Source organism: Cucurbita pepo, chromosome LG19, assembly GCF_002806865.2.
Source record: "Cucurbita pepo subsp. pepo cultivar mu-cu-16 chromosome LG19, ASM280686v2, whole genome shotgun sequence".
NCBI classification, from domain to species: domain Eukaryota; kingdom Viridiplantae; phylum Streptophyta; class Magnoliopsida; order Cucurbitales; family Cucurbitaceae; genus Cucurbita; species Cucurbita pepo.
Genome location: NC_036656.1, coordinates 3,726,873 through 3,739,403, shown reverse-complemented (window position 1 = coordinate 3,739,403; position 12,531 = coordinate 3,726,873). Strand labels below are relative to the sequence as shown.

Here is a 12,531-nt window from a genome sequence, read left to right as displayed (position 1 = left end):
TTGGACATGGAAAGAAAAGATCACTGTGAATCAGCAGATTCCGGTAGATCTTGAAGAAAAACAAGCTAAAGCCCCTATTTAGCCTCACTATGAGCATGGAGAGAGCTCATCACAAGCTCAAGAAGAAGAACCAGTAGAAGAAGAAGATCAAACATCATCATGTATGTAGTTAGTATGATAAGTCGCTACATGGAGCAACCAACGGAAAAACATCTCAAGAAGGATACTTCGTTATGTGAGAGGAACTTTTGATTTGGGGGTATTCTACAAGAAAGGAGATGATTTGAAGATGGTTAGCTATACAAATAGCGACTATGCAGATGATATAGATGATCGTAAAAGTATCTCAGGAAGTATTTTCATGATGAGTTCAGGAGCTATTTGCTGGTCTTCAAAGAAGCAACCTATTGTAACACTCTCAACTACAGAAGCAGAATTTGTGGCAGCAGCAGCATGCTCGTGCCAAGCAATTTGGTTAAGAAAAATGCTTGAAATTAATAATCAGAAGCAACCAGGTACGATGGTTATATATTGTGATAATATGTCAACTATTAAGTTGTCTAAAAATCTTGTGTTGCATGGAAGGAGTAAGCACATCGATGTTCGATTTCATTTCTTGCGTGATTTGTGTAAAGAAGGCATTATTGAACTCAATTTTTGCCGAAGTGATGAACAAATCGCAGACCTATTCACAAAGCCCTTGAAACAACCATTGTTCGAGAAGCTTAGAAGAAAGATGAGGATGTGCAGAATCCAAGATGTAGTTCAAGGAGATGAAGTGAAGTCCTAAACTGATTTTTGCATAATTCAGTTTAAGGGAGGGTGTTGAAGGGTCACTTGTAGATACATGTATGAATAGATACATGTGTTGAGGGGTCACTTGTACATGTATAGATACATGTATAAGTACATGAATGAATAAATACACGTAGGTTCATTAGTTCCTAATTAAATAGATGCATGACTTTAGGATAATGAATGGTAATGAGGATCCTCTCAAAGAATTCTACAAAATTTATATGTTGTCACCAACAACTATGTACATACAACCTTACCATTTCCAACACAATCAATTTTCCCTCCACCAACATAGTCTCTTCCATTTTCTTCTCAATCTTCCTTTCATCCTTCATAGAAACCCTAACCTAAACCTATCGACCTTTTGTAGAGATTTACCTTTGGAATCTAGGCTCCGCACTGGCCTCTTCGCCAACCAAGTTGCCGCCTCCCTTTTCACCAAAATTGGCTTCTTCGCCCACTGTGGCTACTCTTCCGGCTTCAACATTGTCCTTATCCCTTGCTCTAGGTTTCCTCTTCTACTTCTTGGGTTAGACATATTCTCACCAGAGCCAAGGCAATATCGTCGCTGAGCGACGATCCCTCTTCATGGGTTAGACATTCTCGTCGAAGCCAAGGCAGCATCGCCACTGAGCGACAATCTCTCTGCAGTTTTCAATGGACAAGAAAATGTTTCTCTACACCTCCTCCAAATCAGGTTGTTGACATCTTCATGAAAAGTGTTTCTCGACCTCTCTTTGAATTTTTCAAATCCGAACTTCACGTTCGTTCAAATCTGATGCTCAGCTTGCGGGGGTGTTAAGGATATTTAATACTAAATTATAGTTTACCATATATATCATATTTGATATTTTATTGAAGGCAAATATTTCTAAACATAGGTATCTTTCTATATATTGTTCCTTCCATTTTCATTTATTACTAATTTCATGTCCTTCTAATTTATTTGATTATAAATAATAAAATTCTTTGACAAATTCTGGTTACTATTTTTAAAATGTTTTTTCATAAAAAAAAAAAAAATGAAAAATCAAGTTTTTACTGTTAAATTTTTTATGCTATATCAATTTTTACTCAAACTTTAATACGTACATGTTTGTTTTTCTTCTTCAATTTTGATTCAGTTTAAGGTGTGTAACGAAATATCATAACTTTTAGTGTTCTAATACCACTTATTGTGCGTCGTAATACCACAACCAAAATGTTTTGATACTCAATTTTTGTAGCGAAATGACACAACAAAAAATGCTATGATACTCTATTGTTGTAGCAGAAATGGAAGTAAGATCAGTCGCACCACGCACCTACAGGATTGGGTTGGGTAAAAAAAAATCTCTCAACCCAACCGCATTCGAACCATGTACATCCCTACCTTCAATTTTTAAGTTTAGACTAAATTTTACCATTATTTTGAAAAATAAAATAAAAATGGAGGATTTTAAAGAAGTTTGTGTAAATATGTGAACCAAATAAAAAATAAATAAGATTTAATAACTAAAATAATGATATGCTATAACACTAATTCTCATAAAAGTAAATATTAATCAAAGTGGTTAGTCCAGTAAATATTAATCAAAATGGTTATGAAGTAAATGAGAGTTAATAACTAAAATAACAAAAAATATTAATAGTTATAAACTAAATGAGATTTAATAACCAAAATAAATGAGAATTATGATAATTCATGTCATTATAAACTAAATGTAGAATTATATTTTGTTGGGTAAGGCTAAGTTGGATGATTGAATTATACCGAAATAATCAAGAATTTTTTAGATGAATGGTAATGAACCATCAATGGTCATATGTTACTTAGATAAATGGTCTCTAATAGCACGAGCCAGACAAATATTTATGATTGACAAATGATTAATGATATGGATTCTTGTCATATGTGTTATGAAAATGATTTGTGCCAGAAATATTTTTATGTTGCCTCGTATATCACACAATTACTATTTGAATTTGTGGAAGCTCGTGCATGTATAAGGTCATTACCGTCTTAGGTTACTTTTACCGCCACAAATTTCTTTTATGCTTTCACTTCTTTTCTTTTAGCTTCGGTTGTGTAAGCGTAAACAACCTCTAGTCAAGCTTAGGAGAAAAAGAATGATGCACATCCAATTTTCTCAAGAAAAATAAGTGAAACTCAAGTTCAGTTTTAAGTAATGTTTGTATTTTCTGACCCCTAAAGTTATTATTTGAGTATTTTAAATTTCTTTAACTTTCTGGTAAAGGCATTCATAGTGGTTTACAATAATGGTTGTGGAGGTCATGAGACAACCTGTCATAATCTAATCCCGACATATAATTTCATGGTACTTTAAAGATTTTAGTAAAGTTATTTTATAATTAGATTGTGATGTTTTGTTGAAATGGAGCCTTATTTTGGAAAATTTTGGGTCTTTAAGATCCTAATCCGACTATTAAAGGGTGGATTGAATCAAATAAGTAGCACCTCAAAATAATGGATTTAGATGAACTTATAGTATATATTGGAGTATATTATAAGAAACATGATGTAAAAGTTTAGAATAGAAATGAGCTGTTTGATCGATGAAAGATCATGTTGTCTTGATGCATGCTTGGTTTTTAAGAAAATGATGAAACAAACCTAAAATTGAACTAAAAGCATGACTAGGTATTCCTATTTAAAATATTATACTATGTCCTTTTTATGATATATTCATGATTGTTATGATTATATTATTATACGTGGATGATTACGCGTTCGTCAACTAACCTCTAATCGTGAACTTAAGTTGATTGTCGAGGGCCTGATAATATTTTAGAACTGGCTATAATTGATTTGTATTATGTAAGTTGAATTAGAGGTTTTCCAGTTAATTTTTTATTAGTGAGCTTACTCCGTTTAGCAATGATCCATAGTAATACCGTTGTGAGTTGGTAAAATTAGGCTTTGAGCCCTAAAATTCATGAAGCTTCGGAGAACTTTATGAGCGGCATGTGGTTGCAGTTAGGAAATCTCCAACCACTCCCGAATTGCAAATTTGTTTGGATGAGAATAAAGAATCACATATATAGATAAGCTTTGGTGGGATGGAGGGTTTCTCCCCCTTATGATGTTTGGTTATGGAGCCTATTAGAGAGATGTTAATTAAACCCTATTAGACAATATGAGAACATGTCAATAATAGCATGATGAGAACTGTGAGTTGGAACCTATGATAGGGTTGCGCTAGGCAGCTTTGAGTGCCTATAATATATATGTTATTGATAATGAAAGGGACCAGTAGAACAACTAAACAAGATACCTTAAAATTCAAAGAACAAACTATGGAAATTGTCGACTTAAATAGGGCTATGAAAAAAAAGAACTTCATGACTGGTATATCATGACTCTAAGTTGACTTTAAGTGGACCAAATAAACTTAGGACAATCCGAAAAAATATATAACTGAAGAACAAACTTCTAAATATGAATGAGACACTAAATGAACAAACGAATAAATGGAATAAGACTTAATAACGCATTGAGTCCTATGCTACTTTAATCATTTTCAAATGAGGTATAGATATAACCGTAGAAGTGTACGAGACTATAGGGTCCAGATAGATTTGGCGATGAAATTTATTCTTTAAAGCCGCCATCTACTTTACTTCCAATTTATAATATTTTATGGGATGGATTTATTAAGCTTATTGTGTGTTCAAACATGGGGCTTCCAATCATTCTTCACCTCCACATATATTGCTTTTTTATTTGGTAAATGTGGAATCAAGAAATTCTACATAACCACCAAAATAATTAATAATAATAATAATAATAAAATAAAATAAAAAAAGAAAAAGAAAAAGTGTGGCCGGTGGGACTAACGCCGAAAACCGCAGGCAACAAAAGACAGTCGAGTAGCCCATTTTCGAGGGTTTTTTGAGAGCAGAAGAAGAGGGTTTGAGAGACTTCGAAAATGGAGGAGGAGCTCACGAACACTTGGAGACCAACCATTGGAAGAACTCGTTGCGAGTCTACTTCGGCCAGGAACTTCGCGATTGAGACCCACAAGCGTCCTCTGATCGATTAGGGGAAAAGTTTGAGGGTTCCTACTGCCGAAGCTTGAAGCTTGAGGTTAGTGGAGACAAAGAGTCGAAAGGGGTGGAAGGAAACGGAGATTCGAGATATCAATTTGGATCTACGAGATTTGAGGATTGTGCGCGTCGGAAACGAATCAGAGGGAGAGGTGACGGCAAGCATGCAGAGGTGAGTGGAAGAGAAAGGGGTCGGGAAAAAAATGAGGGTTTCGTTGAGATATAATTCAAAGTAATTGAGATATGATTCAAAGTATTCAAAACTGAGATATGATTTAAGTAGTTGAGATATGATTGGAAGTATTCACAGTATTAAGATTTTAGGAAATTGTCCGTAGATTTGAATTTATGTTGATTTCCATAATTTACTATTTTTGTATAAGTCTATAAATATTGGAATTGGGTAACTCTTTTATAATTGAGTGAGAAAACAATAATAGAGCTATCTATTCATTTGGTATAAGAACCAATTACTTATCAACACTAGAGTGAGGGATTATATTTTTTCACAAAACAAAAATGGCAGTAGTTGATTTTTCTTCCTTTACACGAGTTTTACCAATTTTTAATGGTGAGAAATATGAGTGGTGGAGCATCAAGATGAAGACCTTCCTCAGATCGAAGGAGCTATGGGACTTGGTGGAGCACGAGTTCGTTGATGTATTATAACCCTAGAAGAAAAGGAGAGACTAGAAAAAAAAAATGATGTCAACGCTTTGTTCATTATTCAGCAAGCAATTCATTAGACTATTTTTTCGAATTGCAGCAGCAATCACATCAAAGCAAGCATGGTCAATTCTACCAAAAGAGTTTTAGGGAGATTTAAAGGTCATAATAGTGAAATTGTAATCTCTAAGACGTGATTTTGAAACTCTCCTCATGACGAATGGCGAATCAATTGCTGACTTTTTGTCAAGAGCAATGACAATAGTCAGTCAAATGCGTACCTATGTAGAGAAAATTTCAAGAAGAAACAATTGTTGCAAAGGTGTTGAGAAACTTAACTCCAAAGTTTGACCTTGTGGTGGCTGCAATAGAAGAAGCTAAGGATCTATCAATACTCTCCATTGATGAATTGATGGGCTCTCTTCGGGATCATGAGTCAAGGATCAATAGATCATCAGAAAGGAATGAAGAAAAAGCACTACAAGTGAAGAAGATAGCCAACAACGAAGGCAACGAAAAAGAAAATATTCATTTAGCAGGTAGAAGTCGTGGAAGAGGAGGATTTCGCAGCTTCCATGGTGGTCGCGTAATAGGGGTAGATGGAGAAATGATGGACAAAAGAAATTCAATGAATAAAGTAATACAAGGAAGGTCTTACAATATTACCATTGCAAAAGGTATGGGCACACAAAAGCTAAGGATCAACAAATATATTTTGCAACAAAAAATGAAGAAGAATAAGAAAAGCTTTTTATGGCGTGTACCTAATCCAAAGAAATGTGACTTATGGTTTGTTGACAGTGGATGCTCTAACCATATGACATGTACTAAATCCTTATTTCAAGAGCTTGATAAGACGCAAAGAATTAAGGTGCAACTTGAAAATATAAAAGAGATGCAAGTTGAGGAAAAATGCACAGTGAAAGTCGAAACTAGTCATGATAAGATAAAACTATTAGATAATGATACAAAAGAGATTATAGTTGAAGTTTCTCCCGATGAAAAGACAAGGGTGAACACCAATGCATCTCCTAGTGCCTCCACTACAACACAAAATCTGTCAAATTCATCATATTCAGCATCACTAAATAACAACTTTTCTCTTGAAGAATTTTTGGATGAGACACCTCCAAAGAAGTATAAATCTTTAGCTGACATATTTGCATCATGTCAATTTGCTCTTACTGTTTTAGACCCTATGAGTTATGAAGAAGCAACTGAAAAAGAGAAGCAGAAGAGATGCAGTCCATTGAGAAAGCCATGGTAGAAAAGATGCAGTTCATTGAAAAAAATAGAACATGGGATATGGTTAACCTGCCAAACGAAAAGTTCTATGGAGATTTACATGGGACATGCAGCCTATCGCGGTGGCATGTTTATTAGTTTGATGAAGATTTACAAGAAGAGGTCTATGTAACACAACTAGATGGATTCATAAAGAAAGACAAAGAAACAAAGGTGTACAAGTTGAGACAGACATTATACGGGTTAAAGCAGACATACTTAATAAGGTTTTGTCAAAAGAAAAGTTCGGCTAATTCAGACGATTACTTGACATCCGCAACTTTGAATTAAGGGGGAGTGTTGAGATATGATTAAAAGTATTCAAAACTGAGATATGATTTATAAAGTAGTTGAGATATGATTCAAAATATTCGAAATTGAGATATGGTTTAGAGTAGTTGAGATATGATTTAAACCTATAAATATGGGAATTGTGCAACTCTTTAAGAATTGAGCTAGAAACCCTTTCCCAACAGGTTTCGCGTCATGTGCAGCCTAACACCCCGCATGGTCTAGTGCGGGCCTGCACCTCACGCGGCCCAGCACGGGCCTGCGTGTGGCCAATGCAAGCGCACATGCCCTGCCTGGCCCACCATGGGTGTGCAAACCGAGGAGCAGCCGACCCCACCCAAGTAGCGGTCCACCCGACCCGACCCGACTTAATTGGGCCAGTTGGGCCCTTTTGATTAATTCGCCCCCTTTAACTCCGATCTTTGCACCATTTTCATGGTATTCCTCATTTTACACCAATGTAGGAATTATCTGAGGGGTTTGGAAAATTTTGGAACTCTCCAGAGACGCAGATTCGAACAAAAAGTGTCAAGTTTTGTTAGGTAAGTAGCACCCGGGAACCTTGGATTTAGCTATGCTCCTAGTATGCATGAAAGTATGATATGAGAAGCATGTTTTAGAAGTTTGAGCATGAAATTGAGTTGGTTGATGTATGTAAGAGCACGTCAAACGTTATGGTGCGCGTAGATCGAAGAATGAATTGTGGAGTTGTGATACGACTGAAATTGAGAGCATGCCTTGGTATGATGTAATGCATGTTATGGGAACTTGATTATATATGCTTGAGCATAGAATGAGTTTGAGATGACACGTGAAATGTGATTATGTATGTTTATTGATATGCGTACGCAATATCTTATGAACTGAGATTTATGACTAACTTTCTATGATTAGATCATTATGTTATGCCTCTGTCACATGTGTTATAGTAATAGCGGTTGCCCGGGGACGATTAGGGGTTCGCCAACTAATCCCTAATCGTAAACCTAACTCGATTGTCAGGGGTCCACGTAACTATAGAACTGACCATTTTACTGTTGATGGTACCTTGTGGGGACTTATAGAAAGTTTTCCAGTTAATTTTCTATTAGTGAATCTATCACAAGTGACAAGGGTCTACGTCGGTACATTAGAGTTGGTCTAGATTTATTGCTCATGCATGTGAGTTAGCGGTTATCCGGGGACGATTAGGGTTCGCCAACTAATCCCTAATCGTAAATCTGACTCGATTGTTAGGGGTCCACGTAACTATAGAACTGGTCATTTTATTGTTGATGGTATCTTGTGGGGACTTATAGGAAGTTTGATAGTTAATTTTTCTATTAGTGAACCTGTCACGAGTGACAAGGGTCCACGTCGATACATTAGAGTTGGTCGAGATTTATTGCTCATGCATATGAGTTAGTGGTTATCTGCGGACGATTAGGGGTTCGCCAACTAATGCCTAATCGTAAACTTGACACGATTGTGAGGGGTCCGCGTAACTATAGAACTTACCATTTTACTGTTGATGGTATCTTGTGGGGCCTTATAGGAAGTTTGCCAGTTAATTTTCTATTACTGAACCTGTCACGAGTGACAGGGGTCCACGTTGGTACACTTGAGAGTTGGTCGATTTTTAGAATGCATGAACACTGAGCACCGAAGTCGCACCCCGAGTGTTTTGAGATATGATGACGATGATGAGAGACTAGCAGAAACGACTAACTAGGAAACCGAGGGGACCTAAGAATATTCCGAGGGCTGGAGGTCCAGATAGGACCATGAACCAAGAGAGTAGAATGAGAAATCTTAAGGTGTAGCTTAGGAAGAAGCCTATACAGGAGAACGAATCCCAATAGGCGAATAAGATATCGAACGTAGGAACAAGATTAATAAGACTTGATAACAAAATATGAACTACCAGCAAGCTGCTTACTGAGTATATTTTATATACTCATCCTTGCTACTCCAACTTTCTTTTCAAGTGGAGATTGATGTGGCGGTCGAGGCGAAGGCACACAAGACTGTTGGCTATAGAGAGTCCCATCACACATGAGTTTCGAGTTTCTTTGTACTTAACTTTAAATCCAACCTTTCATGTATTTTAAATAGTTTGACCGAACGGTGTTGTATCTTAGTGGTCTTTTCTCTTTTCTTTGTAAAAATAAACATTACTATTTTAATTAAATTTCAAATTACATGCATGTGTTCAAATGTTTAAAATTCTACAACTTTGAGTAACCATTCCAGGTTTGAGTTCCACAAAAAGTGGGTTGTTACATAATTAAACCCTACTAGAGAAGATGAGAACATGTCAATAATAGCATGATGAAAACTATGAGTTGGAACCTATGCTTGAGTTACGCCTAGTGCCTATGATATATATATTAATGATAATCAAAGGGACTAGTAGAAAAATTGAAGATTCCTTACCATTTGAAGAACAAACTATGAAAATTGTCGGCCTAGATAGGGCTATGAAAAAAAAGAACTTGATGACTTGTATACGATGACCTTAGGTTGAACTTAAGTGGACCAGGTAAACCTAGGACAACCCGAAAAAATCTATAATCGGAGAACGAACTACTTCTAAATATGAATAAAACATAAATGAATGAATGAAGATAACCACCAAACACAAGCACCAAGGCCTACAAACTTTGACCATTCAAATTTTCACAACATTTCTTATTTAAACCATTTTCAACCATCTACGCTTTCCACCAACCTTCGGAGCTCTTTCTGACCTTTACCTAACGCAGCCCCCATTGCAAGGTTGTTGCACAAAGCTTTCTCTATATAACCATTTTCCCCCATCATTCTCCACAACTCAGAAATCAATTCAAATCAAAACCCAACTCACATTCTTACTTCCTCTCTAACGCTCTCTACTCTTCATCTTTCATTTTGCTACACTAATGGCCCCCGCTCCCTTCCAACAACTTGCCGCCCAAAATGGTTCGGTGGGGAGCTTCTGCATTAGCCGTAATGATCCACTCAACTGGGGTGTGGCTGCCGAGGCTCTCAAGGGAAGCCATCTCGATGAGGTCAAGCGCATGGTGGAGGAATATCGGAGGCCCCTTGTCAAGCTCGGTGGTGAAACTCTCACCATTTCCCAAGTGGCCGCCATTGCCACTCGTGATAATGAGGTGATGGTCGAACTGGCTGAGTCTGCTAGAGCTGGCGTTAAAGCTAGCAGTGATTGGGTTATGGAGAGCATGAACAAAGGCACTGATAGTTACGGTGTTACTACTGGCTTTGGTGCTACCTCTCATAGAAGGACCAATCAAGGTGGAGCTCTTCAGAAGGAGCTGATTCGATTCTTGAATGCTGGGATCTTTGGAAGTGGAGCTGAGTCCACCCATACTCTGCCCCACTCTGCTACCAGGGCGGCTATGTTGGTGAGAATCAACACTCTTCTTCAAGGCTATTCGGGTATTAGATTTGAGATTTTGGAAGCCATAACCAAACTCTTGAACCATAACATCACTCCCTGCTTGCCTCTTCGTGGAACCATTACTGCTTCTGGTGATCTTGTTCCACTTTCTTATATTGCTGGATTGCTCACTGGCCGACCAAACTCTAAGGCGGTTGGACCAAATGGAGAAAGCCTTGATGCAAAGGAGGCTTTTCAACAAGCTGACATCCCTTCTGGGTTCTTTGAATTGCAGCCAAAAGAAGGTCTTGCTCTTGTCAATGGCACTGCTGTTGGTTCTGGGCTGGCTTCGATTGTTCTGTTTGAGGCCAATATTTTGGCTGTTTTGTCTGAGATTTTGTCAGCCATTTTTGCTGAAGTTATGCAAGGAAAGCCAGAATTCACCGATCATTTGACACACAAATTGAAGCATCATCCTGGTCAGATCGAGGCTGCTGCAATTATGGAACACATCTTGGATGGAAGTTCTTACATGAAAACTGCAAAGAAATTGCATGAAACCGATCCTCTCCAGAAGCCAAAGCAAGATCGTTATGCTCTTAGAACTTCTCCTCAATGGCTTGGTCCATTGATTGAAGTTATTCGATTCTCAACAAAATCTATCGAAAGAGAGATTAACTCAGTCAACGACAACCCTTTGATTGATGTTTCAAGGAACAAGGCGATCCATGGAGGCAACTTCCAAGGAACTCCCATTGGAGTCTCAATGGACAACACTCGTTTGGCCGTTGCTTCAATTGGAAAGCTCATGTTTGCCCAATTCTCAGAGCTTGTGAATGATTTCTACAACAATGGATTACCTTCAAACCTCTCTGCAAGCAGAAACCCGAGTTTAGATTATGGATTCAAGGGTGCAGAAATTGCCATGGCTTCTTATTGCTCTGAGCTTCAATATCTTGCAAATCCAGTGACTAGCCATGTACAGAGCGCCGAGCAACACAACCAAGATGTTAACTCTCTTGGTTTAATCTCTTCAAGGAAAACAGCCGAAGCCCTTGATATTTTAAAACTCATGTCATCAACCTTTTTGGTTGCCCTCTGCCAAGCAATCGACTTGAGGCATTTGGAAGAAAACTTGAAGAACACTGTAAAAAACTGTGTTAGCCAAACAGCCAAGAAAGTGTTGACCACATCCTCTAATGGAGCGCTTCACCCCTCAAGGTTTTGTGAGAAGGATCTTCTAAAGGTTGTGGACAGAGAGTACACCTTCGCTTATATCGATGATCCATGCAGCGCTACATACCCATTGATGCAAAAGCTAAGACAAGTTATTGTCGAGCACGCTTTGAGCAATGGAGAAATGGAAAAAGATATTGAAACTTCAATCTTTCAAAAGATTGGTTGTTTTGAAGAGGAACTGAAAGCCATATTGCCCAATGAAGTGGAAAGCGTGAGATTAGCATATGAAAATGGAGATGCAACGATTGAGAACCAGATTAAAGAATGCAGATCCTACCCATTATATAAGTTTGTGAGAGAAGAATTGGGAACTAAATTGGTGAGCGGAGAAAGGGTTATATCTCCCGGAGAAGAGTGTGAGAAAGTTTTCAGTGCATTGTGTGAAGGGAAGATGATTGACCCAATTTTGGAATGCTTGAAGGAGTGGAATGGTGCTCCAATTCCCATATGTTGATGCGCCAATAGAAGTTGAATGAAACACCAATGATGTCAAAATTTGTTTTAGTTGAAGTTTCTTCATTTCATTTTGTATCAAGTAACAAAGAATTACTTGAAAATTTTCAATTGAATGTATTTGTTCCATTTATAAACTAGCTAATTACTTAAATTTTTCTCCATTAACGTCTACGGCGTGTCATAGATGTTGAGCGCCGAAAGCGGAACAAATGTACTCACAACACTAATTAGCGGAATTACACAAAGAAACACCAAGATATTTACGTGTGGTTCAGAGATAAGAGGTTCCCCTACATCCACGGGTAGCAACCGATCACTAATTAAATAAAGTGTTACAAGTGAATACCTCACTATCACACTACGAAAACTCCCATCAATATGTCACTCAAGAA

At 37.5% G+C, this 12,531-nt stretch overlaps 1 protein-coding gene across 1 annotated transcript; it reads left to right on the top strand.

The window, feature by feature from the left end:
• Nucleotides 1-9,915: 9,915 nt before the first annotated feature.
• Nucleotides 9,916-12,156, top strand: LOC111780982 (phenylalanine ammonia-lyase-like). Its single transcript, XM_023661364.1, has one exon. It carries the CDS (start codon nucleotides 9,987-9,989, stop codon nucleotides 12,135-12,137), a length of 2,151 nt encoding a protein of 716 aa, XP_023517132.1. The 5' UTR covers nucleotides 9,916-9,986; the 3' UTR covers nucleotides 12,138-12,156.
• Nucleotides 12,157-12,531: the final 375 nt, after the last annotated feature.

Coding starts and splice junctions, on each gene's coding strand:
- LOC111780982 (XM_023661364.1), top strand. CDS start 9,987: ATGGCCCCCGCTCCCTTCCAACAACTTGCCGCCCAAAATGGTTCGGTG.